We start from the raw sequence: 12,931 nt of genomic DNA, 5'->3' as shown, positions 1-12,931 counted from the left end.
GTGCGTAAGAAAGGTAACATTTAGTACATTTGAGATACTTGTCTTAGTTTGTATTTTAGAAGCCTTAGATATGATGTGAGACAGAGCCTATCAGATGATAATACCTAAAACTTACTGGAAAATGCTTTCTTGGAATTAAAATACTTAATCCAAAACTTGGTATAAATCTTAAACTGACCATAAAATTAGCATAGAGTTTTTGTTTTACTTTCAGTTTAGCCAGCATCAATTATTCTTTAAACTTTATGTAGTCCAGTGAAGTCAGTTTATCTGATTCTTATATTTAAGATTAGATATTAGTGTCCCTTTTGGAAAGCAGCTTTTATATAAATCTTTTAAGTTAAATAATTATTTCTGATCAATGTTGTCCTCACTATGTGGGGTACATGATTACCATATGTAATAAGTTTCTTAAAATTTCCGAGTTTAGTTTTCAGTGGTGGTGAGAGATTTTATCCTCTTTAGGTAGAATACTTGATATTTACTTTTGACAGCCTGTGTGTGTCTAAATTGGGAGAAGTATTTTATGATCTCTAATTATTCTTACCATCTTTTCTTTGGTTAGGACTGTTGGCTTCATGTAAATGCAAAAAAAAGTGTGTTTCCAAAGCTGTCAGCTGTGGTTCGTGAAGGCGGTCGGGGTCTGGCTACCATCATATATCCTTATCTTTTGCCATTTATCAGCAAACTCCCTCAGTCCATTACAGATCCAAAGTTGGATTTCTTCAAAAATTTCCTCACCTCTGTAGTTGTAGGGTAAGGAGTTTCAATTCTTGATCTTTAGAGCAGAAGAGATTTTTCTTGGTTTCACAAATGGGTAAAATGACATACTCATTATGGTCTTTCTTATTTAAATTTCTCCAAATTGTTTTGTTGTTCATTAAACACTTTCAATTAAACTTTTCATAGAATTTCAATTGAAGTTTTTTTCTTGGGTACTTTCAAGGCTTCAGTGGTCATACACAACAGAAAGTGCAATGACTATCGTAAGGGCCTTAGATTGAAATAGACTTTTTTTTATATGAGCATTTTTTGGTATGTTGATAAATACAAATGTCCAAATGGTAAAAATGAACCAGTGAAGAGTTTAAAACTTCCATAAGCTTAAATCTGATAGCTATTTAAAGTCACAATTAAAAAAAATTACTTCAGTGTATTTGTTGAACTTAATAAAAGACACTCGCTTTTATTAATGCTTACAGAACTGTTTTTTCCTACACTATTAGCTTTATTTGGTTAAGTCGTCTCTTTGAAATTTGCAGATGGACTTGTTCCTGACTAGAAAATAAATATGTATTATCTTTTTTTGACACCTATTTGAAAATGTGCTTTTTTCCACACCTTTCCAAGTTCCTTTTGTTCTTAGTTTTTAGTTTAAGAATTTTGTTTTAAAAAATCCTCTTCTTTTGGTGTGATGCCTTTTCCATGTGTTTATTTTGGTGTTTCTGAGTTGCTTATTGTTTTGTGAAAGAGTAAGCTGTAGTTGTTTATTATTTCTTAGGCTGTCAACAGAGAGAATCAAAACCAGCTTTTCAGAGTGCTCAGCAGTAATATCAGCTTTTTTTGAATGCTTACGTTTTATAATGCAGCAAAACTTAGGTGAGGAAGAGATTGAAGAGATGCTCATCAGTGATCAGGTATTTATAATGTAGAAATCATCATGCCCTTGCACACTGACTGCAAAGTATCAAGCTCATTGTATCTTGTTGCCGTTTTTAAATTAGGCTTTATAAAAATTTCATTTTTATAATTTACAAATTGAGTAATGTGTACTTCCAACCATACAAATAAAAATTCTGTACTATTGTTGCTAGAATAATACCATAATGCCTGAGTACTAATTAGTCTCTGGATGTGTAAGCCTTAACTTTTATAGAGTCGCAACACAAAACATAATTTTGAAGATGCTATTTGTGATCTTTTTTTGTTGTTGTTGTCGTTTTTATTTTATTTTTGAGAGAGAGCGCGAGTGGGGGAGGGGCAGAGAGAGAGGGAGACACAGAATCCAAAGCAGGCTCCAGGCTCTGAGCTGTCAGCACAGAGCCTGACCTGGGGCTTGCACCCACAAACCATGAGGTCATGACCTGAGCCGAAGTCGGATGCTTAACCAACTGAACCACCCAGGCACCCCATTTGTGATCTTTTATATTAAGTATAAATTATGCAATAATCATCTTGCTACTTCTAAAATATTCAACTACATTTATTTTTTGTGTGTGAACAATTGTGCTTGGTTTTTAGAACCAGTGATGAGAGCAAGTTCTGGAATATGGTTCCTTATGTTAGGAAATTAATGAAATCATATAAGCCTAGATCCTAGTTTATGTCTCAGTTAACTTATCTTTGTAATTTAAGGAAAAGAATTCCGAATTCTGTGGGTTCTTTCACATTGGTTTAGAAAAAAGTAAAAAATTGGATTAAGTTCAGAAAATGCAACGAAAACTGTATTATTTGTTAATGATCAATAATCTTGGTTAACTATATCATAAAAAGTAATTTAGGGGAATGCAGTGAAATCATTAACTTCTTTGTATGATACGAAAATGATCTTCAGGTTAACTCTTCAGAGTTTTGGGAGGGAACATCCATGTTTTTCAGTTATTAAATGTGGAACTTTATAATGTTTTACAAATACTTTGTTTAAATTTTATTTCCCCTGAAAACTGAACTTTTATATTTCTGCCTTCTCTTTTAGTTGATTCCTTTTATTGATGCAGTTCTCAAAGACCCAAGATTGCAAGATGGGCAGCTCTTTAACCATTTAGCAGAAACCTTAAGTTCCTGGGAAGCCAAAGCAGATGTGGAAAAAGATGATAAAATAGCTCACAGTTTGGACAAAGTACTACTGAATTTTTGGGAAAGACTGTCAGAGATCTGTGTGGAGAAAATCAATGAGCCAGAAGCTGATGTGAAATCCGTGTCAGGTGTTTCTAACCTGTTACAGGTCCTTCAGAAGCCGAAGAGCTCACTGAAGCCAAATAAAAAAAAAGTTGGTAAGGTTAGATTTGCTGACGAGCTGCCTGAAAGTAATAAAGAGAACGAAAAATGTGTCTCCTCCGAAGGCGAAAACAGTGAAGGCTCTGAATTAATGACTGAACTTTCTCTCTCTCATAATCGTTCAGACCTTGTATCACCACTAAGGAAGAAACCTTTGGAAGACTTGGTCTGTAAACTAGCAGCGATGAGTATTAATTATGTCAATGAGCAAAAGTCAGAGCAACATCTAAAGTTTCTTTCCACTCTGCTCAGCTCTTTCTCTTCAACCCAAGTATTTAAAATGCTACTAGGTGATGAAAAACAGAGTATTGTCAAAGCCAAACCTCTTGAAATAGCCAGACTTGTAGAAAAAAATCCTGCTGTACAGTTTTTATACCAGAAACTGATAGGTTGGCTAAATGAAGATCAACGGAAGGATGCTGGTTTCTTGGTGGACATTTTGTACAGTGCCCTCTGTTGCTGTGACAATAATATGGAAAGAAAGTATGTCTTGGATGATCTCATTGAGGTATTATTGTTGTATATCTCTTTAAACTATAGTGGCTTACATCGCTACACTAATTATAAGTAAGTAGAATGAGACCTGCATGGAGGTTATTCTTGAGTCGTTTCTTGACTATTTAAAGAAGAGCAGTATATTCTTTCCAATTTTAGTCTGTGTGCTGACAAAGTAGGCACAGGCAAGCAGTATATTCTTGATTGTGATGGGGAAGTGTGTGAGGCTTATGGGTAGGTGTTGAGTAAGTATGGTGAGGTGACAAATGCTCGGCAATGAAAGGCTAAGCATTTTAGTCCATACTTTTTTTTTTTTCAATTTACATCCAAGTTAATTAGCATATGGTGCAATGATTCGGGAGTAGATTCCAGTGATTCATCCCCTATGTATAATATCCATTGCTCATCCCAACAAGTGTCCTCCTTAATGCCCCTTACCCATTTAGCCCATCTCCCCACCTACCACCCCTCCAGCAACCTTCAGTTTGTTCTCTGTATTTAAGTCTCTTGTGTTTTGTCTCCCTCATTAAAAAAAAAAAAAATTTTTTTTTTAGCATTTATTTATTATTGAGAGACAGAGAGACACAGAGCATGAACAGGGGAGGGGTGGAGAGAGGGGGAGACACAGAATCTGAAGTAGGCTCCAGGCTCTGAGCTGTCAGCACAGAGCCCGACGCAGGGCTCGAACCCACAAACTGCTCGAACCCACAAACCCACAAATCATGACCTGAACTGAAGTTGGTCGCTTAACCAACTGAGCCACCCAGGTGCCCCTTCTCTCCCTCATTTTTATGTTATTTTTGCTTCCCTTCCCTTATGTTTATCTGTTTTGTATCTTGAATTCCTCATATGAGTGAGGTCACATATTTGTTTTTCTCCGACTGACTCATTTCATTTAGCATAATACCTTCTAGTTCCATCCACATAGTTGCAAATGGCAACATTTCATTCTTCTTGATTGCCGAGTAATACTCCATTGTATTGTAATGTATACACACACACACACACACACACACACACACACTGCATCTTCTTTATGTATTCATCCATTGATGGACATTTGGGCTCTTTCCATACTTTGGCTATTGTCGATAGTGTTGCTATAAACATTGGGGTGCATGTGTCCCTTCGAAACAGCACACCTGTATCCCGTGGATAAATACCTAGTAGTGCAATTGCTGGGTCATAGGGTAGTTCTATTTTTGATTTTTTTTGAGGAACCTCCATACTGTTTTCCAGACTGGCTGCACCAGTTTGCATTCCCACCAGCAGTGCAAAAGAGATCCTCTTTCTCCACATCCTTGCCAACATCTGTTATTGCCCAACTTGTTAATTTTAGCCATTCTGACTGGTATGAGGTAGTATCTCATTGTGGTTTTAATTTATATTTCCTTGATGATGAGTAATATTGAGTATCTTTTCATGTGTCTGTTAGTCGTTTGGATGTCGTCTTTGGAGAAGTATCTATTCATGTCTTTTGCCCATTTCTTCACTGGATTGTTTTTTGGGTGTTGAGTTTGATAAGTTCTTTATACATTTTGGATAGTAACCCTTTATCAGATATGTCATTTGCAAATATCTTCTCCCATTCTGTCAGTTGCCTTTTAGTTTTGCTGATTGTTTCCTTTGCTGTGCAGAAGCTTTTTATTTTGATAAGGTCCCAATAGTTCATCTTAGTCTATACTTTAAAAAAAAATTTTTTTTTAACGTTTATTTATTTTTGAGACAGAGAGAGACAGATCATGAATGGGGGAGGGGCAGACAGAGAGGGAGACACAGAATCGGAAGCAGGCTCCAGGCTCTGAGCCATCAGCCCAGAGCCCGACGTGGGTTTCGAACTCACGGACCGTGAGATCGTGACCTGAGCTGAAGTCGGACGCTTAACTGACTGAGCCACCCAGGCGCCCTAGTCTATACTTTTAAAAGCTGGAGTAGCTAGAAATGTTTTAGCCTTTTTTGTGATTACATAATGACTTCATTCCTTCTAAAAATTTATTTCTAACTCTTTTTTCTCTTTCAGGGGAATCTGAAATGGAATTCTATTCTTCAGGTCATTGAAAAGGTATCTTAGGGATTTTTTTTCCTTTTCCTCCTTTTTTTGCATTTATGAGTACAGAGAAGTTAAAACTAGTCATATTCACATGCTGGTATGTGGTCAAGTGTCTGTGTTAGAGAACTTCTTTATTATTGTAATTTTCTTCCCATAACCTGGGAAGGCTTTAGGCTTAGGTGTTTACCTTTCTGTTGTATTATTTTTCTGGTTAGGAATATCAGCAAAGACTGAAAAGGCTCTGGTAAATCCAGTATTCCTGGGAAGATAACAACGGGAGAACTAAATATTTGGTTATCTTTAAATTAAGACTACAGGTTTCTACTCTTATCCTAGTTATTTTTTCTTCTATAGAAGTAGATTGAGAGGTTTTAGCTTTGGCTCGAACACCTCAGAAATTAAATTTGTGCTGCTTTGGAATACTATACAGGCAAATTAAAATCTTTCAGACTTTGATTGCCACTTGACTAAATAAGAAAATTAGTGATGAAAATAATGAAAAGAGATCAAGGAACATAAGCAATTTAGAAGTTTTAAAGTATTTTTTCCCCAATGAAGATGTAAGTGATGTAACACTTTTCAACCATAGAAATGGGGGGATTTTTTTGCACTGTTAAGTTACCTAAAATTCTTTTTTAGCATTTTTTATTATTTTTAAAATTCACATACACAGATAACTCCTTAATTTACAAGTTTCTTTTTAAATTATGGTAAAAGCCCATAGCAAAATTTACCATCTTAACTCTTTCTGAGTTTACAGTTCAGTAGTGTTAAGTATATTCTCATTGTGAACTAGTCTCCAGAATTTATCTTGCAAAACTGAAACTCTGTGCCCGCTGAACAGTGACTCCCTATTTCCCTCAATAGTTTATTTTTACAAAATAAATACAGAATATTAATTTACTGTTTTTCAATGAGAAATAGAACATATGAAGTACAGCATTTGTATTAGTTTACCCAGTACCTTCTCTCTCTATAGGCAGGTTACATGAAAAGCCAAATTATCAGAAATCTACTTGGTAAGTCTAGAATTAGAGCAAAGGGAGTTAGTAATTTGATAAGAGAAGACTGATACCCATTTGCAACTTAGGAATGTGCCTGCTGGTTAGCTCAAATACTCCTAACCTTTGGGAAGACTATTTTCTTCCTGGGCAGTATTTAGAAGTTCATGGCCAGTGTTTGCCTCCTGTACTTCCATGACTAACTGATGTCTCCATCCCCTTAAAGCTGGTGAGGTTCTTTCTATGGATATGTTAAAATGAGTATTGTACATCATATCTTTCTAATTTGAGAGACATTTTACTCAAAAGTTTATTTCCTAGATTCAATAAAATAAATGGGTTTTATTTAGTAAACTGTGTTAGGAAAACCATATTATAGCCATCTAAACTCCAGATTTCTTTGTTTTTATGCAACTTTATACTTTATGATCAGAGTCATAAACTCAGCTTCTTTAAAAACAACCTGCATTTTGTAATCAGAAAAGGACGTTAGTGATTCTCTAGGTTAATTTTCATTTTTAAAATAGGAAATAGGCCCAAATTGGTTAAGAGATTTGTCCAGGATCACAAAGCCAGAAGATTGGCAAAGCTTGGGCTAAAATAAAAGCCCAGGTTACCTACAGTTTTTTAATAAAGAACAAACAGTTTTTAGGCACTACCCAATCCGCACTTGGTTTTTTGTTTTTTTTTTCCAGATTGCTTTGAAATGAACCAAGTTGCAAATTCCTTTCTTATCAGCCCTTAAAGCAAAAGAAGCTCTGGGAACATGGATCAGCATGCTTTTGGGGGTGGATTTACAGTTTTTCGTGTTTTGTTTTTTTTTCTTGCTTCCCCACCCCATGAAAATAAACCAGTTGCTGTTAGCTATCTGGCCCCAGTTACTATTGCAGAGAATTTGGGGAAATATGTCCCATTGTTCATATTGAAGTATTTACCACTATTAAATATTAATTGTTCTTTAATTTTAGTAAAATTAATGAACAAAAATTTAATACATAGAACATTTTAAAATCTGTCTTCAAAGTTCATCCGTTCGTTATTCATTGAACATATCTGCAGTGTTGATAGCAGGTATCAAAGAAGTAAGACAGTCTCTGCTCTCAAGGAACTTACAATCTCATTGGAAACAAGACATACACAGATGAAACATTATAAATAATAATAAAATCCAGTAAGTGCTTTAGAAATTCAGAGAAAAGCAGTTATGAGTTTGGGCTTGGGTGGATGGGGGAGCCTTCATAAAGCAGGTTGGCTTTGTAATGATTCTCAGAGAATGGATGGGATTTTGATAAAGAAGAGAGAGAATATTTATGGCTGGGAAAATAGCCTGAAAAAACGCCTGAAAATGTATGTAAGCAAGGCTTAGTGGGGAACAGAGACAATATCAGCCGCCTTAGAACTTGAGGAGGAGTGGGGGCTACTGTTGGGGTCATGATGATGAAGGGAGGTAATATGGTACAAGTAGTATAGGCAGATATGCTTTTTGATCTTGAAAATTTTTGCTTTAATTTTATGGTTTTAGGCATGTTCTAGTTCAGATAAACATGCTTTAGTAACTCCTTGGCTAAAAGGAGATATCCTTGGAGAGAAATTGGTAACCCTGGCAGATCATCTTTGCCATAAAGACTTGGAATCCACAGTATCTTCTGATTCTTACTTCTCGGAGAGATGGGCTCTTCTAAGCTTGGTATTATCCCAACATGTTAAAAATGGTAAGCAAAAATAGGGCTTTTGTTTTTTAGTAGGCAATAAAGTTTTCACTTTTGGAAGGGATTCCATGTTACAAAGTCTGTATGTTATTGGTTGAGAATAACAAGACTTAATTCATGCAGCTATTTTAATTTTGTAAGCACCCTAAATATTTAAGCCTTGTAGCATGACTTGGAAGACATTTTAATATTTTTAAAAAGTTTTACATTTTAAAGGGTTTTGAGTTTCGCAAAGTTATTCACTAATTGTATAGACCATTGTGCTTTTTTTAATTATTTTTTTAACTTAATGTAAAACTGCTCTTTTACATGAGAGCTTTTATATGTGAGAGATCAGATTGATTTGTTGATACAATTTTCTTTTGTCTAATACATAATTTTTTTTTTAAACACATGGAAAGACTTAAGTGGTTGTTAACCCAAAGTAAGCTTTTAAAAAATACGCTGTTAATATTTTTTAATTTTTTGTTTGTGTGAACTTTTTTTCTCTAGATTACTTGATTGGAGAAGTATATGTTGAAAGAATTATTGTTAAACTTCATGAAACTTTATCCAAAGTAAAGGAATTGTCAGAAGCTGAAAATAATGATTCATCAGTGTCTTTTATCTGTGATGTGGCCTATAACTATTTCAGCTCAGCAAAAGGATGCTTGCTAATGCCATCCTCTGAAGACTTATTATTAACTCTCTTTCAGTTATGTGCTCAGAACAAAGAAAAAACACATTTGCCAGGTAATAGCCTACTGCTCAAATGTTTTGTTGGGAATCTCCGGCTCTGACCTTCATAGTGTAAGTGCCCAGGCTTTATTAATTGAATCATAATGTACTTGAAAGTTGAAAGCATTTTGAGTAGAGGGCTACAAATCTTAAACACTTTCAGCTTTAGAAACCAAGTCAAAGGTATATGTAGACCTTATGTCTAAATTCTTTCTTGATATCAAAGAAATAGTTTTGGAAGGGGCTATGGTAGATGAGTTAGAATCTTAGCCCTTTCACTTAGGAACTGTTGTTTGGCAAGTTGTTTAATTTCTTGATGCTCCAGTTTCCACATTCATAAAGGAGGGTATATTAATATGTCCTTCTCTTATTCACTCTTGGTATATACCAAAATAAAACTGAAATTGCCTTTGTAAGGACTATATTGCCTTATATGTTGAGACTTAATTATGAAAGGCATTTTAAAAAACACTAGTATTGATAGAGAGCCCTCCTCCCCAACCCTTTCTTTCATACTACTCTGTTCGGAAAAGGTGTAATATTTTTCACATCTCTAAAAGGACAATGCTCTTGTAAATAAGAGTAGAAAAGAGCTAACTTTAAAAATCTTAACATGTTTACATTTGTATAGCATGAGCTAGTTTGTATTATTGCATATTTATGACATAGTTATTTTGTTTTGGCAATTAAATGGTAATTTTATATTTTCCATTTTTAACGGTACTTTAAAAATCTCAGGTCTGCATTGAGCTATTTCATACATTTTGTACTGGTTATAGTTGCTTCGCAGGGATTACAAATTACTGTTGACATCTTGATTTTAGACTTTCTTGTCTGTAAACTGAAAAATACTTGGCTCTCTGGTGTGAATTTATTGACCCACCAAACTGGCAGTACATGTAGACAGAGTACCTTCCTATGTTTGTCTGCTCTGTGGCTGAAGAACCAAGTTCAGTCTTCATCTTTGGATATCAAAAGGTAACTTTTTTTGTACTCATTTGCACAGTATCTCTTCAATACCTGATCACTGTCTTTAAATTACAGCCTGTCTATGAAAAATGATTTGTTATGTAAGAAATCTACGGGACTCTAAGAGAAGACCCAGACAAAAATATTTTTCCAAAAGGAATTTGTTTTAATGATCATCAATTTAAACTCAATTCAAGAATGATTTGTTATATCTGCTGGACTCCTAATTTATGCTGGTGACGTGATCGTAGTGCTATACTGTGTCTTGTGAGCTGGTATGGATTATAACCATAACCTCCCATGACTACCACACATCGTGGTTATTCTTCATTGTTTAATTTTGGGGCTCTGGTAGCCTCTGTTTTAAGATGTTGAATTGCAAATATATTTCACACCACATACCTAAATCCATTTATAAAAGTGAAAACGAAGAGAATGCATCCAGAGACTTTTAGGGTTGGGTCATATCTTTTTCTGATCATCATGGCTTCTCCCCCCATATAATGAGGTAGTTGTGTTTCTGAAATACCTTTTCCAAAATAGGTCAAGTTCCCTTCATTCTGGTACAGAAGCAGCACTCAATTTCAAACTATAAATGTTGTATTAAATCCCCAATTTGATGGTGTGTATGTCAGATACAGGGTAAAGGACTTGCTTAGTTTCATTTTTAGTGGTCTTTTTGTTCAGGTAAAGTGTTCCCTGCCATAGTACACAGTTCCCTGTGTACCAGAGTGCTCAAGTTAGTCATAGCATAACCATGATTGTCACATTGTTTGCATTATTTTCAGTCTTCAAGTCCTCTTGTGTGCTGTTGATGACTTGCTAAATATGCTTCTAGAAAGTGAAGATACTAATCTTCTGGGAGTTTACATTGAAAGTGTAATGCCAAGCAACAGTGAATGGGAAAAGATGAGACAGTCTCTTCCAATGCAGGTATGTTTGAGATTGGACAGTGCTTATCTCGTTCTGAAGTTTGGACTTCATGCAAGCTTAAACATTTTAATTTTATTCTGGAGAAGGGAAAAAATTGAACAAAATGAATATCTTTTGTTTTATCCTTGGGAGAAAAAAAGGTAAATGAAACGAGTATCTTGCTTTGCCTTTACGTCTCTGAATGCTCACATATTGGATGTTTGTTGTTTGTGAGACACTGGCAGTTGCCACGGTACAAGGTGAATTAGATCTAGTTCTGTCCTGAAGGACTCTTAAAGAAATACACATGTTGATAATTTCCTGAAGCAAAACCCAAACTTCTAGGCTTCTGTGATTTTATTGATAAACTAGTAATAACTTCATTTTTGAAGTTATTCTAATAACATTGTGAAGATTGATAACTTCATTTTTTTCCCTGTCTTACTTGCAGAGATAGTAAATAATTTAGAATATCTAATGATTTTGTATATAATTGAATGTATTCTTTTTACAGTGGTTGCATAGACCTCTTTTAGAAGGAAGATTGAGTTTGAATTATGAGTGTTTCAAAACAGATTTTAAAGAACAAGATGCAAAGAAACTTCCCAGCCATTTGTGTACTTCAGCATTATTGAGCAAAATGATATTAGTTGCACTGAAAAAGGAAATAGTCCTAGAAAATAATGAGCTTGAGAAAATAAGTAAGTATATATGAGCATTCAGATATAATAGCATTGTTTTGAAATAATTTGTATTAAGTATAATTTTGAAATAATTTTGATTCCTCTGCAATTTAAATCTTTAAAAAATCAAGAATCTTCCATTCCTATTAACTATTGTAGTGATGAGAAACTTGAGGTTACTTAAATGACGAATGGTAAATTGCAAATCGGATGAAAACATACTGAAATTTTCTATAATCTTGTTAGCTGTAGAGCAGAATTTGTTATAAGATCACTTACTTAAGCTGGCGAGACATCAGTACTAGGTCCTATGGCACATAATCCTAAAGAAAATGGTTGAGTTTAGTGTTTCATCATGGATTGTGATTTAAACCACGATACCTTCGTGTTGATAGGGATACATAGGTATGTATGTAGATATATATTTTTTTCCTGGCAAGTGGAGGTTCAAATGTTGAATCCCGTGGGGATGTAGGACTTAAAATTCCCCCATTCCAGGAAATGGTGTAGAATTGTAAGTAGCAGTGTGACCTAAACAAAATGGTGTTAAGGGTAGAAGTTTTGCATAATTTCTCCGTCAGTCTTGTTTGTAAAACTTCAGCTGTAGCATAGTTACTAGAGGAAAATATATGCCCTGTGGAAGAAAGCTGGAATACTTCTTGATTTGCCAACTCCACATGCAGTAAAGGGCAAGGAGATTAGCCTGCAGTTGCAATAGTGTGTTTTTGTGGCGTGTGTTACTAATTACAAACTGACAACATTATGTATTTAAGCTTCTTATCAACCCTGTCAGATATTATTACTATGGTTTTTGTTACCTGGTTTTCTTAGCTTGACTTGATTAGAGGTACTTAGCTTATAAGGGATAGGATTAGATTTTTGAACCAGGTCTCAAGTCTTCTGACTCCAAAGTCCATAAATGGCTTTATAAAACAGAGTTGTGATAATTGTGTGTTAAAACCTATGATGTGCTAGGTTTTCTGAGAGATTCTTGGTCATTTAATTCTCACAGCAGTCTCTGAGCTAGATTTTAGTACTCTAATTGCTAACTATGCACACAGCTCAATTTGAGCCCAGACCAGTCTTTCACCGAGATCCACGCCCTGTTTACTATATCATGGTGTTTCCCATTTCTTAACACATTGGCTTGAACTTCTCATCTCAGGTCTTGGGGCCCTTAGTTGTTTGTCCTGTGTGTAACTTTTTACCACCTGTGGCAAAAGAGTAGGAAATTCTTCCATTATCTCTGGTAACTTAGGCCTGTCACACTGCTCACTGATTAGAAAAGGGACCAAATAAGATTTGGGAGAAGAGTGGCATTTTGTATCAGACAAATGTTCTCAGTTTTCGTTATCACTGAACATCTCAAAGCAGATTTGGAAATCAGTTCACAAATAT

At 35.0% G+C, this 12,931-nt stretch overlaps 1 protein-coding gene across 2 annotated transcripts in view; it reads left to right on the top strand.

Moving 5' to 3' along the window:
- The window catches only part of LTN1 (listerin E3 ubiquitin protein ligase 1), a 62,334-nt gene that overhangs the window by 18,055 nt on the left and 31,348 nt on the right, over positions 1–12,931 (top strand). For both annotated transcript variants that reach the window (XM_058731816.1, XM_058731817.1), the window contains exons 8-16: positions 566–756; positions 1,502–1,637; positions 2,696–3,505; positions 5,513–5,554; positions 8,066–8,255; positions 8,745–8,984; positions 9,794–9,947; positions 10,727–10,871; positions 11,365–11,551. In XM_058731816.1, coding sequence (XP_058587799.1) covers positions 566–756; positions 1,502–1,637; positions 2,696–3,505; positions 5,513–5,554; positions 8,066–8,255; positions 8,745–8,984; positions 9,794–9,947; positions 10,727–10,871; positions 11,365–11,551 — 2,095 coding nt within the window. The remainder of the gene's footprint in view (positions 1–565; positions 757–1,501; positions 1,638–2,695; positions 3,506–5,512; positions 5,555–8,065; positions 8,256–8,744; positions 8,985–9,793; positions 9,948–10,726; positions 10,872–11,364; positions 11,552–12,931) is intronic.

This window comes from Neofelis nebulosa, chromosome 5, assembly GCF_028018385.1.
Source record: "Neofelis nebulosa isolate mNeoNeb1 chromosome 5, mNeoNeb1.pri, whole genome shotgun sequence".
Taxonomy (NCBI): domain Eukaryota; kingdom Metazoa; phylum Chordata; class Mammalia; order Carnivora; family Felidae; genus Neofelis; species Neofelis nebulosa.
The sequence above is the reverse complement of the archived record's forward strand: the minus strand, read 5'-3'. Positions and strand labels throughout refer to the sequence as shown.